This window comes from Melanotaenia boesemani, chromosome 15 (genome assembly GCF_017639745.1).
Source record: "Melanotaenia boesemani isolate fMelBoe1 chromosome 15, fMelBoe1.pri, whole genome shotgun sequence".
Taxonomy (NCBI): domain Eukaryota; kingdom Metazoa; phylum Chordata; class Actinopteri; order Atheriniformes; family Melanotaeniidae; genus Melanotaenia; species Melanotaenia boesemani.
Window position 1 is genome coordinate 16,111,500 of NC_055696.1, and position 20,224 is coordinate 16,131,723.

The following is a 20,224-nucleotide window of genomic DNA, read 5'->3' on the forward strand; positions in this document are numbered from 1 at the left end:
AGAAATGATTAGTGCCCCTTTTATACAATACTCAAATATACATAGAAACAACTAACATACTGTATGGACTAAAATCATATAAAATTTTATTTTCCTTTCAGATCCCAGTATTTCCAGTGCTTCCTATTTTGTTTTCTGCAGGTAGACAAAATAAAAAACAGAAAATATCTACATGTGCTGTTCATGTCTCATTTATGGGTCCAAAAACAAATAAAATCACATTGTCAAAAATAAGTGCAGTGAATGTTCATGCCAATGCAGGCAAAAGATTACAAGCACATGAATGAAATCTGATTCTTCAAAAACATTTTTCTTTTTTGGTAACAGAATCGACATCCTGCATGCATGCTTCAGTACCTCCCACACACCTCCACATCTATGCCTTGACTAGAGTGAACAAAAAACAGACGAAACTGAGAATTCTGTTTTCCTCTTAGCAAAATTCCTTGTTGTCTTGATGTTTTTGATGATGCACTTTATCAGCGCTGGACAAAAAACAAGTATACATGTAGAAAAGAAGTAAACAATAAAAGAAATTTCAGGGCACCTGCAAATCCACTGTATATTGTTATTGTACCTTAAAATAGTGCGCGATCATTTGATATTTTCTGTGTCAGTTTGGCACATTATAAGATGTAATCACTGAACACTGATTAGGACCGGTCTACGTCGCTACTGACACTCTTACACCCCTAAAACGTGAGAAATAGTATATGTGTACACTGACGACAGATTCAAACTACTAAGTGGCAGCTTTGGGACACAGCAGGACCACCATTAAATACATCCTGGAAAGAACTATGGAAATATGAGCTAATTTGATAAATGTATATGTTTGTATCTCCACCGAGGCTTTATTTATGATAAAGTCAAGACCAAAGCAAACAGTTGTGGTGGTGGGAAAAGTGAAAATAATTAAAAGTCAGTAGACAAGCAAATGTTCTTCTCCTGGTGGCTTAGGAACCTTATTGTGCATTTTTTTCTTATTTTATTTATATAAATAAAGTCTAGCACTCAGAAGCTGCACAACAGGTAATGCTGAAAGTCACTCAACAAATATAACAGTTTGACAGGCTTTTGTGAGCGTAGTGTACATTTATTACAACATAGAAAACACAAGATAAATAAGCTCAAGCTCCACTTAAAAAAAAAAAAAAAAAAAGAAATCTTTCAGCATTCTGTGTTTTTTTTTTCAGGGGCTATATGAGCATAAAATGTTTTTTATTTTATTTAAATAAAATTAAATAAATAAATAGCATAAGCAGATAAATAAATTAATAAATAACCCATTACCCCCAAGTAATCTGCATGGTCAGTCCAGCATAATACAATAAGTATATTATAGAGTATAATGATATACTGTAACAATGATAAAATTACAAAATATATTACCCTTTTACAAAATGCCAAGGGCTTGACAAGTGTTTTCTTCCATTTATAATTTATGTACATAAAGAATGTGATTTACAACCATTCCTTGTGAGTTTACAAATCATACTGCAGCACAGTCGGTTGCATACTGGTGTCTTTTAACACTGATCGGTAAGGAGTTTCACTTCATGTGCATTACCTGTTCCCATCTACAACATTTACAGTTGAGATGTTTCTGCTATAATCACACATTCAAGCAAAACTGAATAAAAGTACTGACAAAACACTGGACCTCTACAGAGCCTTGCAAATCTGTGTGCTTGTTGCTGTTTGTGATTATTTTTATGTCCTCATTTTAATTAATTTAAAATGGACAAGAGGAGATATTCTTAACAATGTAGCTGTTCTTGGCACAAGCTCTATGTTTTTTTTTACTCAAAACTCTTAAATGATTTGATATTAAACATATTTATATTTCTTTTCAAAGCAAGGCCATGTGGCATGAACTGAGACTGCAGATATTTCATAAATACCTCTCAGCTTTCTGAAGTAACATTTGCACTGACGTGTAAATTAGTTTCAGCTCCTCAATTTGAAAGTGAAACTCAGCCGCTGGTTATGCAGCTGCATCTATCACTCTGGTGATATAAAGGGCAAAATAATTATAATAATAATAATAATAATAATAAATCATATGAACACCTTTCCAGTCCAGTTTTTCTTGTAGCAGCTTGCATAACCTAAATAAAGTGTCAGTTTATTATTATGCAAATGTACATATTTAACTGCAAACAGAGGAAAACATAAAGAGCCGGTACAGTTTGTGCTGAAAGCTAATGTTTGCAAGGAAAACAAACCAAATATCTGGCATGAGCTATCAGGCAGATTCTTACACCTGTCAGGAAAGATATGACTTCCCAAATAAAAAGAATATTTTGGGCCCATTTTTAACACTTAATTTTCCAGTTTTCCTAGAAAAAGTATAATTAAGTCCTGAATACTTGTTGTTATTTAGTCACGATTTTGTTTCCATAGCCAACAGTAGAAGACCATAAAATAGTTTTTTTTTTTTTTGGTTTTTTTTTTGGCCTGAAAGGTACATGCAATAAATGTAAACCACTATGTAAGAATAAAATATATACAGTGTCTGTACAGCTGAGCATTGCTCATAAACAGCATCGTCATACGTTGACCGCACGTGAAAAATGCAACATGTAATTGTTCTAACGCATACTGAAAGAACTAGATATAAATAAATATTCATGTTTGAAATTGCTCCTTTAAAGTGCTTTAGACTTTGAGTTTAGGAAGTGAAAAAGAAAATGTAAAAATGAATAAAAGAGATCTGGTTCATGCAGTTTGGATGGATAAGATTTGATAGATATGGTCATACTTTTTTATCTTTAGTTTAAATAATTTTTAATCTCTCTGCCATTTTGTTGTTATTTCATTAGTTAAATTGCGTCTACTTTCTTTGTCACTGTTTTAATGAAATAAAGTATTTTTGAATTTAAATAACTTTATTTCAGTAGAAATGTATATCTAAATGTTGTCTCAATTATTTCATATGACTTAAATGACTTGATATGATTACATGTTTATTTTTTTCTGGAAGTATTGGGGACATACAACAGGGGGCACTCTTGCTTAAAAATTGAACATAATATGAAAACATAACTTAAGAAATATGTTTATCTCTCACACAATCATATTTTTTTTTTACAACACAACAATAAACCTCCTCCCACCAGTTAAATGTAATGCTACAACATTTGCAATATTCTTTAAAGTTGTCTGAAAAGGTAACTAAAATTTAAAGGGATTTAAATGACAGAAATAGAGTTAACTGAAAATAAAGTTTGGGTATTTCAGTGGGTCCCCTCCTTCAAAGTGTCACTTGCTGGCGCAGAACATTTGTTGAATGTAATGGGCTGTAGGATAAGGCTGGATACACACCGGCGCCTAAAGATAGAGATAGGAGACCCAGTACACCAGGTTGAAGAGACCAAATGCGGTGGGGAAGAAGATGCGTGCGTATGAGTCTATCTTGGCGACGCGGATGTGCAACCTGCCGTGCCGCCAGGCTCCGGAGCGGCAGTCTTCGAAACAGCAGAAGAAGCTGGTGCAGTCCTTTCCATCCAGACACTCATAGCCGTACTCCTCGTCTCGCTCCTGCATATGCGTAGCGTTGTTCATCTGAATGGCGGTAGCTGAGCGTGGACGGATGTCCACCGTTGGTGTCTGCTTTTAACAGGAAAAAATTACACAGTAAGCCACAAGAGTCCCATAATGAAACCTTTCCTGATATTACAGTAGATCCAATATGAGTCACTATGTATACCTAATAGTCCATTTTTAATAATTAATCTATAAATTGTAATTCACACTCTAAACTTGCGAATAGACCCTCTTTAGTGTAAAGAAATACAAGCAGGCCCATATCCACCAACTGTGGGTTCAATTAGTGATGCTAACAGAAACAAAGGGTAAATCCCAGTGGAACCCATGAAACAAATTATACCTTTTGGCTGGGGTATAGATGGCAGCTGGGACATTCATTATAGTTTTATCGCTGTTGCACATTTCGCACAATATTTCTTCATTTAGCAGCTAAATAAAACCAGTGCTGGGCTTATATAGATAATTGTACTGCTGCTGCATTACATTCACAAATGCGGTGCAAAATACATAAAATACAAAAAAATGCATCATTTGTTCAAAGGCTATATTTTAAATGTCTTTTCTTTAAGCCCACTGATTCAACAGCATGTCATAATTTGGACCGGCATGGATGTTTCTAAGTGATTTTTTCTGAAATTCACTTAGGAGATGCGGCTTATGATGCATCATAAAGCTAAGCTTAGGGAGGAGTATGTGTTGGCAGATGTGCAGCACACAGCTCAATACTTCTCCAGCCCACTATTTCTGTCCCTAAATGGGTTAAACCTCTTTTTGAAGCTGTGCTCACCACTGGAGGGCAGATGCCTTTCATTTGAGAAGATTCCTAAAATAGGACAGTGACATCAGTGACAGTGGCCCTGTCATTGTAAAGGGAGACAATTAGTATTCAAATAGACCGTTTTCATCAGCTTTTTATCTTGAAATGCCATGCCACCTTTGCACAAATTGGAATTCTGGCCGTTTTGCAGATTAAAAGCGGCGCTACCCACCCCCTGATCCTCAGGCCCTAATGGCTGAAATGGATGGTTCTTTGACCTTGCTGATAAACTAGGTTGTCAAGCCAATCAATTAAAAAAGACACACTGTATTGAAATTATTCCAAAAGCCAATTTCAGAAAGTGCTAGTGGATGTCAATTAAATTGTTCCTTATAATATTTCCTTATTAATATTTAGGACTGTAATGGGCCTCAAAATACGCCTTTATACTTAATGTGAATACAAGGTGCTTGAGATCAGTTTACTTTGCAACAAACATGATAGCAGCTTATTGAGCTGCCATGTCAATAGTTTAAAAGTAGTTTGTTTTATCTACAAAAGACATGCTTGCTGTAAAGTAATAATAATAATAATAATAATAATAATAATAATAATAATAATAATAATAATAATAATAATAATAATAATAGAAAGTAAAAAAAAAAAGTCGGTCATTGCAGTTTTACTTTGAAGCATGTCATAATCTACTGGAAGCATGCATCCTCAAACAAGCTTAAACTGCTGTTCAACATAATACTAATTCCCTACAACTTCTCATCTTGCCCAGCACTAGTGCACAAACCGGCTGTCCCTTTGAAAACGATACATAACCACAACAAAACAACATATGGGTTAGTTTGGGCATTTTTGTCCTTATTAACGGACCATATGTGAAGTTAATGAGGGGATTAGCAGAGCAGGTTATGCCTCAGTTCTCAAAGGGGGATCGGGTTGCACTGAAGGAAGCGCAGTGGAAGCTTAAGCAGGAGGAGCATTGACAGCGTCCCACCGCATGGCCTGGTCAAGCTGGGCTACGCTGAGTTGGTGTTAGCAGAACGCAAATAAATAAAAACAAAATACCAGCACATTGGCATTGGCAGCTTTAACTGGCTGAAAGTTGACAACCACTCAGAAAAGACAAAATGAGGATTACCTCAGGGTCATCAGTTGGAGATTTCTATGTTTTCTGAAGCTTTTAGCTGAATATCAAAAATCAGCATTTATATACTGCTTGGGAATTTTAAACAGTATATTTAGAATCAACACTGATGTGGATCCTAATGTGAAATAGCAGTTGGGTTAAATTTAGATTTTAGCTAGCTTTCACCCACTCTAAATGCCTTTTTGCCATCTATAGATTACAATGTCTAAATCGTGTGAAGGACCTCCAGATCTAATTAGATTTTACTCAGTGTGTGGGTTGTCTGTTTCAGTCTGTTAAGGCTCTGCTGACTCTGTAGGAAGCGTCAGGTTGAGAAGCCCAACAAACACACAGGTATAGATTTACTGACAGGAAAAGGAAAAGAGGAGGAAGCTGTTGTAGCGGCTGCTTGTTCGCTGTGGTAACAACGAATAGAGTGAAACAGGACAGAGGGAGCCAGAATGAGTCCACACTGGGCCTGGACTGTTACATTCTCCTGGACATGGGATGTGTAGGATCCTCATTAGAATTTTAAAAACTGCATAAGTATGTCTGGCTGGCTGCCTCCGCACTGTGCACTGCAGAGTGCCCCTGTTAATGTAATCTCTGATACCCATTTAGTAACTGAGGAGGAGTACAATAAGAATGCAGGTAGATAAAGAGGTAATAGAGAGAGGCGTTTCTGCTGTTGAGCAGAGAGAAAAGCAGTGAGGTGCTGGGGAGGGGCTCACAGAGCCAAAATGCAGCAGACACATGCATTCAGACACAGGCAATATACCTTTGAGGAAAAGAGCCGGAGGAGCTTTTGTCCAACAGGAGAAAAAGAAATTGTGGAATTGAAAGAGAGTAACAAAACAAACAACAACAAAAACAAAGATGTAAACAGAGAACATTAAATCAACTGCGAGAAAAATAAACAGCGACACAAAGATAATGTGTGAGACACACAACTACAGTACTTTTTAAGTTCAAAATGGAAAGAGGAAATACACTGCAGAGACAAACATGTTACAAACACACACAAGGGGGGGATGCATGTTGGGATATGTGTATTTCACATGCGTCTTACATCAGCATCACCTCAGGGAAAACATAACTGCAAAACTGGAAAGATTAAGTTCAGACCATCCAACTCTGAATCCACATTCCCCTGATGAGTGTGTTATTACATTTTGATATGTCGCACAGCTTCAGTTAGCATTTCTCACTTCATTGTGCATTGCTAATGACGTAGCAGTTATCAACAGTATTGTAAAAGAAATAAAAATAAACTTATAAACTAAGATTAAATTAAGATTTACATCATCCTCAACCAAAGTCCTAACCCTTATTCCAAATACATACTTTACCCTTTCTACATTTGGGCAAACCATGTTGAAAACCTCCTAAAAGCCCCACTGAAATGGCAAACTGGCATTTCACCCTCCACTTTATTATTCATTCATCCACATGACAGTTAGACCGTGTAAAACAACCTGCTAAAGCTGGCTTGCCCCACTTTCTCCACCAAGTTCCAGGTCAACAACTTCATCTCGGTGCAGCATTTCAAGAAAACGTTATCTACACTTCATCTCTTTTCAACATTTCTGTAACTTAGCAAAACTGTTTCCATCAAGAAAAATACATGGATTAGACCTACACTTATGTTTTCTGCAAAAAATTATTTCTTGAAGCATAAGTCAACTTTAGCAGATAGTAGCTGTAGCCTTTCTGTGGAGTTTTTACTAAGTACTTAGACATTTGTTGAAAGCTCATGACCTTTAAACCAAGCTGCCATGATCTCTTGAGGGATTTAGGGCTCATATGAGGCCAACGCTTCTGTCATGTGACCCTGGTCTAATGTACAACCTTAACAGATGCATGATGGATTAAAAGATGCTTGGAGCTACATGTTACAGTCATTGAGTAATTTTCAGGTGCCAACCCCAAGGAAGCGAGATACCAGGCAGTGTGTCGCTTTTTTTTTTTTTTTTTTTTTGCCACAGCTCATTTCATCTATTGCTTTAACACACTGGAAAGGACAAAGTGTTAGTAGACAGGATCTTACCTGAAAACTGATGGGATTATATATTCCTCTACATTAGTTCCTGGAATAATATTTAGTCACTAGAGAGTTAAACTGTGTAACCCCTGTCTGGCAAAATAAAAAAAGCTCAAGCCAAGATGAGGAAAAATTAAACCTTATTATTAGTTACGGAAAAAAAAACATGAATAAAGCTCACCGGATTCTTCTTTTTCTTGTCCTTTTTGGCACTCGGCTTCCTGTTGCTGACAAAATAGTGCAGCGTGCCATATTCTATAAGTGCGGCAAAGACGAAGATGAAGCAAACCGACACAAACAGGTCCATGGCGGTCACATATGACACTTTTGGAAGAGATTTTCTGGCAATGGTACTCAGTGTGGTCATGGTCAGTACAGTTGTGATGCCTGGTAAAGAATCAAGAGAAAATGGGACAAAATTAGATTTCTGTGAAATTAGGTCAAAGGGCCTTTACTTGGACCTCCGTGGCCTATATCACAGGCACACTCAGAACTTTTATTACTTCTGAAAAAGATTTCTGTTGTTATTTATTGGAAGGGAACGCTCTGACCTTTTCTTACACTGCAGTCTTATCTGTTTAAGTGGATCGAAGTGGCGATAAAAATTTGTTGCAGTACATACTGTGTTAAATTTGTCATAGAAGTGAAAAGGATGATAAAAATGATTGAGGCTCTATATAGACAGAATAAGTAAAAACAAAGATTGCACGTCATTCTTAATACGTCTAAAGGCAGAATTTCACTTAAGTCTGAGTTAAATTTCACCAATAATGTCAAGTTTTTTTTTTTTTAACTATTTTTAAATTATGTTAACAATTAATTATTGTTATAATTAATGATAAATACATTTTTCCACATTTGAATTCATATATTCATGTAGGCATATTTTTTTCTTTCTATTTAAAATCTCTTAACTAGATCAATAATGATTGGACAGGTATAAATCTATATAAAAACTGAATTTTAGTTTAATGAATTCATTTTTTTACCCATTTTTAAAGGATTGAAAAGAATATTGTTTTCATTATTTGCCTGAAGTTTGACATCGTATAAAGTCGCCATAATAAAAACTGAGAATGTTTAAAGGTTAATAGCTGAAAAAAAGTTGAAAAAAACCATGCCAACACAAATGCAAAATGTCTTGAAATGATTTTAAAAGTAAAAAAATAATTTAAAAAATAAGTAAATAAGATGTCCTTTATCTTCATACCTGAGTAAAACAGTGCACAGAAACTTAATTAAACAGATGATACATTTAAATGAACTGATTTCGGCTGTTTAAGTGCGAGCTCTTAACCGTTGGATGGCCATGAGGGGATGGTGAGCAGCTGTTTCACTGTCCCCTTGATTCACATACTTTACAGTTCAACAGCCATTGACCACAACACTGACATACTGCTTTCCTGTATCAACCATCTGGTATCCCTCTTTTGCAACCGTTTTACTCACTCCACTTGTCTCTAACGACGATGTCGCCGGAAGCAGAGGGGCAGCACATGACGAGTAAATGCGTAAGTACACAGATACAGCAGATTACCAGCAGCAGCATTACAGCCTCCAAAACACCAACAAACAAGCAAGACCGCCTCCTTCCTTTAAACACACCATATGTGCGGGGGGGCTTCCTTTGTATGCTAAATATGATTCATGTCAAAATTTAACGTGAACTGAAAGATATCAGTCTGTGTCAAGATTAAGACTAATACTTTGTGTGAATTGATATATTTCTGGATGGCATTGACGGATTAAGAATTATGTCATCTGCCATAATCCTCTAGGCTGCATGTACCTCCTGCATCATCTTTCAAAGAGGAAATTAAGACATTTGACTCTTGGCACAATTGTAACAGGGAATTAATAGTGTTATTACTGCAACTGTAAATCATGTCTGGAGCTGCAGAGGCAGAAAAAAACAACCTATTTTGAGAGAGATTAATGAAAGACAATATAATGATACGAGAAAGGTAGGGTGAGGGTTACTACTTGTAGGGATTGCTTTACATCCAGTTATCCTCTCTAATAATAACTCATGGACTTGAGGTCAGGCTTTAGACCCTTAAGGAGCTAAAATGAGAGCTGACTAAGGCTTGTGTATGCAACTAAATCACGAGAAAACTTCTAAAAGATGTCAAGGGCAAGTTTAAAAGCTGACAAATTTCCCTGAAATTCTCATTTTTGCCCTTTTTTTTCATCCCGTGTCCCTTTTTTGCATTCTGTGAAGAGGCCACCTGCATTAATATTGTGCTGAAGCAGCATCTCAGTACCTTCCCTGCTGTATTGCATAATTAATGCCTCATTAAGGCGTGCATGCAAACATATGCGCCAGGATGGGCTCATCTACTCAAGATGCACTAGATTTCGAAGCAGCTGCCCTGTCTCAGAAGGGAAAATGAGGAGGAGAAAGAATTTTTGAAGAAAGTAAAGGAGAGAACAGCAGAAATGAGGAATCTTAAGCAGTCTGCTTTATAATATAAGATAGCGAACAGCATCACAGGGTTCTTGGTGAGTTTTATATCAGGGAGTAATTCAGGTCAGCACGAACTTAATGAAGCTTAAAACTGCAGCGTGTGTGTAGGGGAGGGGTGAAATGATCACCCAAATGAACTAAAAGGAAGAGCTTGGTGAGTTTTAAATATCTAAAGTAAGGTAAGCTTTTGTGGTAGAAATAAGTTGGTTAATACCTAATGAAGTCCTAGCAGGTACTGCATCCTTGTTGATCCAGAAAGAGACCCATGAAAGAACAACAATAAGTGTGCATGGAATGTAAGTCTGGATAGTGAAGTAGCCCATCCTCCTGCTCAGGTCAAAGAAGACGGTCAGCACCACATAGTCACCTGGACAGAGATGAAAAAAAGAAGAAAGCACGTGAGTTCACTGTGGACAACAGGGATGTGAAGCACACATATGGCTGCCGATTTGCTGTATTATGTGGTGTAAAAACAACAGAAATGGACAAAAGATTAGTCTTGAGAAATGATTGTTATTCCACACTGAAAGAATAGTCCTTTATGACACTGTAGCCTTTTTATGGAACTATTTCTGATAATCTACCATGCTTAACGAAGGCTGTCAACATAGACACACCAAGCAGAGATTAAACAAACTGTTAAGTCGTCTGTATATAAAATTATGTAACAAAAATCCTTACTGCATAGTGGCCCAAGGCAACCTGAGATCTAAAATGAAGTCGAGTGATTCAGTGAGCTGGAGATGAACTTGCTTGGATACACACAAACCCTCGTCTCCTGCCAGTAGTTAGCTGGAACATGAACACCAGCAGCCAGCTGATGATGAGCCATCTCTGCACTGGCTGGCTGACCCGAGCAGATGCTGGGTGTTAAGAGGTTGAGGTTAGTTGAGCCCAGAAAGACCTGACCCTGGCAATATGGATCATCTGCCCTGCCTATTTAAAATGCATGCTAAGCAGGAGTGCCAAGCACTCAGGCACTCGTAAACGCACACGTGCATAAAGCTTCTCACATTTTATCAGATGTTATTTTCACACCTTTCTAAGAAGACTGAGCTGAACCAAAGGAGAGTAACAGTCGTGTTTTAAGGAAATAATCTTACAGTATCACACACACCAGTGGTCTCATTGCCGGTGTTACAATCTAACTGTGCTTGCCAATAGTTCAGTCCTCTTTAGCTGCCTATCGGTGTACCTGTCTGTGTCAGTGAGCTTAATGACAGTTCACTGCTGGCCTCCAGCTAAGTCAGACGGCTACTAATTGATTAACATCAGACATTTAACGGTGTCAGAAACCTCCCCAGGCCTCTCACTGTGGCTTGTAACCTTCAGGGCACAAACGCACCTTCTCTATGAAGCACATTTTTGAGTCTGTGTGAATGCGCATCTTGAAATAGTCTCTGCAGCTGGGGAATGAGCAGCTGGCTAATGATTTTCCTCATGGGAAAGGGCACGCAGCGCTTATTGAAAAACAGCCAACATCTGTGCATTTGTGTGCTAATGAGAGACAGATAGAAAGAGGAGGACACTGTCAGTGTTCGTTATGTCTCTAACCATGAACACTGTAGACGGCAGTCCTCATACTGAATATGCAGGGACTGAGACTTTGTTACTCCTTCTACCATGCACCCCTTCCATTAGTCACTGATAGTTTCATTAAACAGACGAAGTGCAATAACCCTCAGCACCACAACCATAACTGTTCATATCACCATGTGTGATTTCTGCTGATGCCAGCAGGTGTACAGGATATTACAGTGCACTGTCTCGGTGTGTAGGAGTCAAGCAAACACATGAAGGCTGCTCTCAGGGGGTCCTGCAACCCACTATTTGGTTTTTATTAGCATAACATTAGCCGTGGCCCAAGACTGAGACCCCTGACACTTGAGAAACTGCATGTGAATACACTTATTCCAGCTTGGTCAGCAGCACAAAGCCTCCTTCACATTTCCTCAGACTCGTAATGATAATGGACTTTCCACCACAGGGGTGATGTCGGTTCCTGTAAGACTCTCCTGCCTATGTCTCCCTTCATCTGTTTGCCAGTTTCATTGTGGGCAAGAGCAGTTGCCAAGAAGACACTTTGAGGAAACACCATCGATCGATGCGCTCTATCCTGTCAGGATAATGTATCGATATCGGTTTGCCTGCCATTACAGCCAAGTAGCAATGCATCAGTTTGTTAATGACTTCCTGATCCCACTCAAAACAAAATGGTTTTCCCGCATGGCTTAAATGTTTGGTAGGGATTTCACAACATGGCTATCAGGGCACAAATACTTTAATGCTTCAGATAAACAGTCCCAACACAATTAGTAGGGTGTGAACACTTCAAATTACACATATTTGTTTTACGTGGAGATGAGTTTGGAAACGAAAAGCACAACATATATGTGGGATGGTTGTGGATAAAACAGTGTGTTAGTATGCATTACCAACTCTAGAAGTCACCAGCCAGATATTTTACAATCCTATACATAGTCTCTTAAAAAATGTATATTTCTTCCCCCTCAGGCACTTCATAAAGTGTCACCATCTCCAACACAGATTGTCACTTTATCTGCCATTATAGCAAGAGTTCTGCAAACTATGCCTTGTCCTTCCAAACAGAAAAATGAATTATTTCTTATTACCTGAGAATCCAGGAGCAAAGTAAATAATGTCCAAATATAGTAAAAAAAATGATGTTCAAAGTGAAAATAATAAAAAAAAAGGAATCAAAAGGAACTGACTGAAAGAGAGAACTTTACAGCTTAACAGGGGAAGGACTTGACCAAAAATAGACTGGAGGCTCTTCTCATTTCTCTATTTCTGATTTAGGTAAATCTTTCTGAAGGATGTTTTAATCCCTACACCTGACAAAGGAAGGCTTACATGAGGAACTAGAAGCAAAGATTTACAGGTAAACCATAGTGGACATATTTTCAGCATCTTTGATGTTTACAAAGAGGAATGATACATCCTTTAACATCCTAAACAGAGTACAGAGTAAATAAATATCTTGTCATGAGCACTGCTAAGGCTCACCTGACGGATCATGAAACACAGCAGTGAGCTTTAACAAAATAAAAGGCAGATGATTCACCTGTACCACATGTCATGTTTAACTGACCTCAGTTTAACATGAAGGCTCCAAGGCAAGGATGTCTCTTTCTGTTAAATACCTTTGCCTTGTGTCCTCCTAACCTCCTCCACTTGCATCACAGATGGGAAAAACTAAGACTTGAGGATTGGAGAAGACAAAATAACACAAACAATTTCAAGGATGGTGGAAAAACAAGAAAAAGAGACAAAACAAATTCCAAAAGAACAAAAAATTTTTTACCTATCTTCAAATTCACATTCAGATTTTCCTATTTTTACATTTGGGCTATTTCTATATTGATTAACCTGCAGGCGTCACTATTCACTTCGTTATGGCTGACGGAGTCTTTGCTTTGTGCAGGTAGATTCAGGCCTTGTTCCTTTGGAATAACTCACTCAACATTCTAGTAAGCAGAACATATAAATTTCTAGAATGAAGCAATACGACTCTTTTGCTTTGCTTCTGTTATTAAAATCACTAAAACGTTTTTTGTCTTATCAATCTCATCCCCATAATAATTACACAGATATCAATTTGGCCCAGTCCTGTTTATACTGTATTCATGAATGAAGCAAGCTGACAGCAGCCGCATGAAAAATCAGCTCTGACGACAACTCAAAACCTTTGTTTGTATTAAGACATGGTTTGAAGCATTTTTATTAGGATCACACATTTTCCTGCCTAAAACAATTTACTATAAATTGATATAATCTACAGAAAGCAATAAAAACTTGGCAGACATGATCATTTATCAGAACAGTGTTGCTTTTATACAGTTCAAAGCCACAGAGACAGCAGGCTTGAAGAAAACTAGACCCACACAGTGAAAGGAGACAAAAGAGGAAAATACTTCAAAAATGTATTTTTCATTGTAATTATTAGAATGCAGCAGTCTTTATGACAGTATGAGTGCTGAACCTGCAAGGAAGGGTGTTGATCTCAGTTTGGCTGTAGAAAAAGGCAAAGTAGCCACACAGGGGTTCATGACAGTGAAACATGGAAATTCATGAATGCTGACCGGGAGAATAAAAGCTGTCATATGAAAGTATCGCTCTGCTGGCAGCCAGACTGGAAATTGCTGTGGATATGGATGGGCAGGAGAGACCTGAGGCACATGCTGGCCATCCGATGAAGAGAGACAAGCTAGGCACACTGCAGCTCTGCTGACAGGCTGTCTTACTGCGCTCCCCATCCTGTCTAGGGTCACGCATATGAGAGGTGACAGCGGTTGCTATCGTGCACATGTGTGTAGGGGTGTGCATGTGTGTGACAAAAACAAGGAGGTCTGCTAACGACTGGTTTACAGGGTCAACAATACCGATGGAATGTAACTCACCACTTTCTGTGTCATGGCTACAGGCTGTTTGCAAGTGATTAACCAGTCACTAGCGCTTTGTATGTTGTCTCCACAGGCTGCCCCAGCTACTGCTACCAAATTGTGGTTGGCAAGATGGCGTCACAGAGTAAAGAGGAGCAGTGCTGTCATGGTGAGTAACTGTGGCAACACAGCAGCATGCTTAAACACAGAAAAGAATCCATACTGTGTCATTTCCTTGTTGTTACCATTGTGTTTTCTGTGACAGGGACAGATTATTATCCATTTCAGAAACAACAACAGCTTTCATATCATTGAGAGTAGAGCTGTTAAAGATTATACAACAAACACACACTACTGAAATATTGGTGGTATTAAGATTTAGATACATACGAGGACCATTTTTAAGATGAGGCATCAAGCTAGATAAAAATGCAGCTGCTACATTATGACCATGAATTAATTGGCTTTGTTGGTCCAAGCAAACACAAAGTAATTACCACACAATTACAGGGACTCTTGCTCAAAAAAAGGACCACCCACCTTAAACATCTTGATTAATTTCCATTATTTCCATTTCTCTCTTGAATTTTAAAGCAAATGACATTCAATACTTAGTTTATTTCAATTACATTAGGAAGCTTATGACACAAGTGAGACATTAACAATCCACTTCTCTCTTATGCTCCCTTTATTTCTATTCCAGCTTTAAGATGCTTCATTATTTCTGATTCACAAGAAAAGAAGCGCCTCGCAGCCATTACACAAGCTCTAAGTTCTAAAATTAAACCACTGTGCTCCTCCATTCCCATGTTTAATATATACCCTCTTTTTAATCCCATGCCTTATCTGCTGCTGTAATCCTTTGGCCAGGTGACAGTACTAATCCGCCGTCTACAGTGACGACACCAATGATTTGACTTATTTGTCCCATTTGTGCCTTTTTCAAGCAAACGGATAAGCTGCAATTTAAAATAAACTCAAGTAATCTGTGAATAGTAAAAGCAAGAGGAGGACATGAGAGAATAGGAAGCAGCAGCAGTGATGGATAACACATCACACATGACAAAAAGATGGAAGAGATCGGTTCAATTTAGATTTGTACATGTAGGAAAAAGATCTAGAATCCAGCAATCATAGATAGACAGAGAGACAATTTGTGACAAATGTCACACCTGCACACACACACACACACACACACACACACACACACACACACACATATACTTGAAATCGTGTTCATTGTTGCCCATGGTTTGTACAGTTTTTCTTTCTCAGGTGCTCCTGATGATTGTTGCGTTTTCTTAGGGACCTTAGGATGTTGACTGTTTCTTTTCCCTTCTCTCCTCTGTTCACGCTCTCTCTTCTGTTGTTCCTCTGGTCCAGCGGTCATGTGTAAATTTGGCAATAAACAAATGAATAAAATGATAAAATAAAATAACAATAAAGGAGAACATTCAAGATTCAAGGGAGCCTCCTATACTAAAGGCTCCTCTTGGCAAAGCAAATTTTTTTGACACAACAAGAAAGTCAGACCATTATTCTGCTTTTAAGATGCTGGACAGGACAGATTAAAAAACATAATAATAAATAAATAAAATTGATTAATGGTCTTACAGTCACATCAAACGCGCCTGGGCTTCTAGCAGTCCAACATAGTGCATGAAATAGGGACTGATACCAATTCGGTCAGGAGTGCCAGCGCCTATCGGTCATTATGTATGTATTTATTTTTCACTATTTATTGGATATAATGTAATACTACAAATCTTCATGATGCTGAAAGCAGAATATCTTAAATCTCTTTTTAGATCTTTACTCAATTTTTAGTTTGATTTACTGTAAATCTAAAATAGCCATATTTGTATTTTGCTCCTAAATATAATTTCTGTTGACCAATATAGCTTAAGTTAGTTCAATCAATCAATCAATCAATCAATCAATCAATAAATAAATATATTAATAAAATATTGCATTCTCCTGTCATGTAATCTTGGAATATTGTGAACAGCTGCTAAAAGTAGCCAATGGAAGCTGACTGTTATGAACAGGGGTATATAAAGCTGTGAAATTTGCATCAGCTGGTCTTTATAACTGATCACTTTGTAGTGTTCATATATGTAATCAAAGCTAATCAAAGCCTGAAACATCACTAAAAATTATTTTAAAACTTACAACTCTTGGCTTGCTCCATTTTCATCCCCAATCCATAATTTTAACAATAATATCTCAAATGTAGCTGCTTCACACTTCATCACATCTAGCTGTAATGTGTGCTTTAGGAAATTAGGCTATAGGAGGCTATAGAATGCACTGATGCTGCATTATGTTAGTTAAACTAAAATGGGATCAATGACCTCAGACAAACATTGTTTCAGACAATCAGTCCCCATTTAATTACCTAATGGCTTTTTGCTATTACAGATAAAACTTCTGAATAGCTGGCTCAAGGCTTTGAAATCTAATTAATTCTATTGCTGTGTTGCCCACAATATAGCATTAATTTATGTTTACGAATACTCAGAATATGAAGCATTTAGTCTTGTATTGATAAGTTCAGCACCCCTCATATCAGGTTAATTCATTGCATGGTCACAGTTATCTAGCATGCAAATTAATAAAGCTTCCACTGCCATAGATTCACAGACAGCTTCATTGAAGGTAACAGACATTTGGGTAAAGGAAGGTTAATCCTCTTAGTAAACAGAGTCCAAGCTGTGATGACTTGAAATTTAATTTTTCTCCTTCTTGTAGTAGAGTTACCCATAATAAGCCACTGATACCTTAACGTATCTCTGACATGTATTAGCATAATATGTACAAGTGGAGAAATGGTATGCTCTATTTAAGGCTTCGTTAAAATAATGTATTACACCACATCTTAAAATGGGGATACTGAATAGTTACTGTGCCATGAGAAAATAGGTTGTATCTGAGTCCTTCTATATTTGGTGATGTCCTATAATCATAATTAATGGGAAAACTCCCCTCTGTGCTATTCATAACACAACCAGACGGAGAATATAGACTAAAATAAAAATAAAAAAAAACTTTCCTTATGTCTAATAACTTTGAAGCTCAGGGTTGCAGGCTAATAAGTTGATTGACAAGAATGAAAAAGACTCTAAAATGACCCTTCATATGAACCATTTTATCTGATAAGCAGAGACATGTATATGTGTATTCTTTTTAGTGCAGGAATATTGAGTAAATTACACTATTGGTCTTAGTTATGCAGCTTCATACCCAAACCCTTTACAGTAGAATTCATAAAATGAAATGACTGTAACTTTCTGTACTTTTCACTGTACTTTATTTGATGGATAATCAGCATGTGAATGTGTGTGTGTGTGTGTGTATGGTAAAAATGTGCTTAGGACGTTGTGTGAATGTTTCAGTGAGTGAATGTTGCTTGGACTACAAACAACTCTGGATGGTCAACAAGCAAAGCAAATGTTGCCTATTAAACATTAACAATGTGGAGTATATTCTTATTGCATTATTTTCAGTTTTCTTATTGTATCTTTTTATTATACATTACAGATGTAAGACCTACTTACTGACAATATAGCAGGATGTTTTTATGATTTAGTTTATAATCTTTTACAATCGTTCAAAGGAAAAATAGCAAAATAGTATGAAGTTCTACTGAGTCCTGTAGCCATAGTCAATTCGCCTACTGATACCACACCACAGATTATATACTACAATAAGTATATGCAGTTAGGCCTGGGTGATATGGGTAAAAAATTAAAATCTCGATTTTATATAAAACCAAATCTGATTTCCAGTTTGAATAGTTTTTTTTCCCTTTTTTTTTTTAACTTAAAAACCTATAAAACGTATTAAAAACAATGTTAAACTTAAAGTGTTTGCATGCAAAATGTATTTTATTGATTTATATGAATAAATGACAGTAAAGAAAGGAAATGACGTCATAACTTTTCCACCATATAAATGGCTTCATATCTTGCATAGAGACATGCAACACAACTGCATCCACGATCTCTTTCCATCTGGATCCTTATCATATGGGATCCACTGCAGAAATAGTTCCCCTGATTATGTCATCGCTTAATGAGAGTTTGTGGGCTGAAGTTGTCTTCTGCATCTCAAAGAGAGAAGCATTTTTCACTGGATTTAAATGCACAGCTAAATTTCAGGCGTGAGGGACCACTCTCTTCACTGTATGTCTGTTTTCAGACAAACACCGTTCTGGTGTGGAGGGTAGGCTTCGTCCACTGACTATTAAGTCCAAGGAGAGCAAGGAGAGCGTTTGTGGTGCATATAAAACAGGAAAAGGAAATCCAGATTTTCATAAAAATAAACCAACATCAACAGAAAATTCGATTAATTGATTTTATCGATTAATTGCCCAGCCCTAGTTACAGTAGAAGAAGAAAAGGACGTGTTCAGAAGCGGCAGCAATCTCAGAAGCAGAAGAAGTTCTAGCAACAACCGTGGTATTCAAGTTGGCTGTATTTCCAGCAGAAGAAATATTATTGCTTAAAGCATAAAATAAAACTTTTCATCATCAAGAACAGCATGTGAAACCATTTTTTACTTCTGTACCTTCAGGTTGATGAAATCTGAAAGCAACCACGTAAACCCAGGGCTGACCTTTCTGCTTTTTATACTGTTCAGATGACTTATGTTTCTGAATGTCTACACCTGCAGTAATGAAGAAGGATAAAAATGTCTCTAACATCTTTGCTGACAACTTTGATATAATTTAGTAATGACTGAGCATTTTTTTTTTATTACTCATCCTTTCTTTTCACCCCTTTAAGACTCTTTTAACCTTTATCTATCTCCTTCTGACCATAAATAAATTCATAAATAATAAAATGTCACTATTTTATACCTGCTTGTTTTTCACTCCTAAGCAAATGAGCTTAATTTTGACCATGATTTTTAGTCTTGCAGTTTTCACTCATGTTGCAACCACACTTGTGCTGTGGAAAGGTTTGGTGAAGCTAAAGGAGGTAAAAGTATAAAAAGAAATTTTATTTTTGCATTAAGCCAGGAAGCTATGACTTCATTTCGTTCCATTTCATAAGCTGTTTCTCAGTTGAGATTCCAGTGTGCTTCATTATCTGTCCACCATGACCTACATACATTTACAGGATGCAAAGTTGACTGACAAGTAAAGATACCACACAATAATAACTCTTTAAATCTATGCCCCATAGGTGCTTTTTATATGCAAGCTGTGTTCGGTAGAGGGAAAAAATAAGTGGCTTGTTTTTCCAAAACAGTTTCTTCTCCTGGGCTTTTTCTCACCATTCCCTGTTTTCCAGTGTTAATTACTGGCTTATAAAACTGTCAACAGAAACACATAAAAAATGTAGGACACAGGAATAAAGAGGATGCAAAATATAATGATGTTTTTGTTAGAGTGAGTGGGGAAAAAGGCTGGTAGATGGCTTGATAAAGCAAACATTTGTAAGAATAACACTGTGTATGTGGAAAGTTGTAACGGGTGTGATGGAGAAGAGTGCAACTTTGTATTTAACGTGACAAAAGAAGGATTTCAGCTGAGTCAGAACATTTTTTTTCCTCTTCTGACAATCACCCAGAGGCCAAGAGGGACCTCACAGAGAGTTAGAAAGAAGGGGATGAAGAGAAGAAAAGATGAGAGAAAACATTTATTTCAGAAACTATTTTTATGAATTGTTTCACAGTTTTATTAACCTTTAAAAAGTGTCAAACGTCTAACGTGGGGTGAAAAAAATGCATACATTATATCATTGCTTTGGGTAAATCGCTGTTTATATATGCAGTCAAGTCAAGGTCATGGACATTTTTTTTTGTAAGGTAACTATAAAACAATCTTCTCTTCTGTCTTCTGCACAAATATTTGCAC

The 20,224-nt window shown here is 37.1% G+C and overlaps 1 protein-coding gene across 4 annotated transcripts in view; it reads right to left on the reverse strand.

The window, feature by feature from the left end:
- Positions 1 to 1,807: 1,807 nt before the first annotated feature.
- Positions 1,808 to 20,224, reverse strand: part of gabrg2 (gamma-aminobutyric acid type A receptor subunit gamma2) — a 44,755-nt gene continuing 26,338 nt past the window's right edge. The window contains exons 7-10 of one of the 4 annotated variants that reach the window (XM_042008878.1): positions 10,173 to 10,325; positions 7,673 to 7,878; positions 6,229 to 6,252; positions 1,808 to 3,612 (exon numbers count right to left, since the gene is read on the reverse strand). In XM_042008878.1, the coding sequence (XP_041864812.1) occupies positions 3,334 to 3,612; positions 6,229 to 6,252; positions 7,673 to 7,878; positions 10,173 to 10,325 (662 nt within the window). In that variant the 3' untranslated portion in view covers positions 1,808 to 3,333. Of the gene's footprint in view, positions 3,616 to 6,228; positions 6,253 to 7,672; positions 7,879 to 10,172; positions 10,326 to 20,224 lie in introns of all 4 variants that reach the window. The other 3 variants (XM_042008877.1, XM_042008880.1, XM_042008879.1) reach the window with 3 other exon arrangements.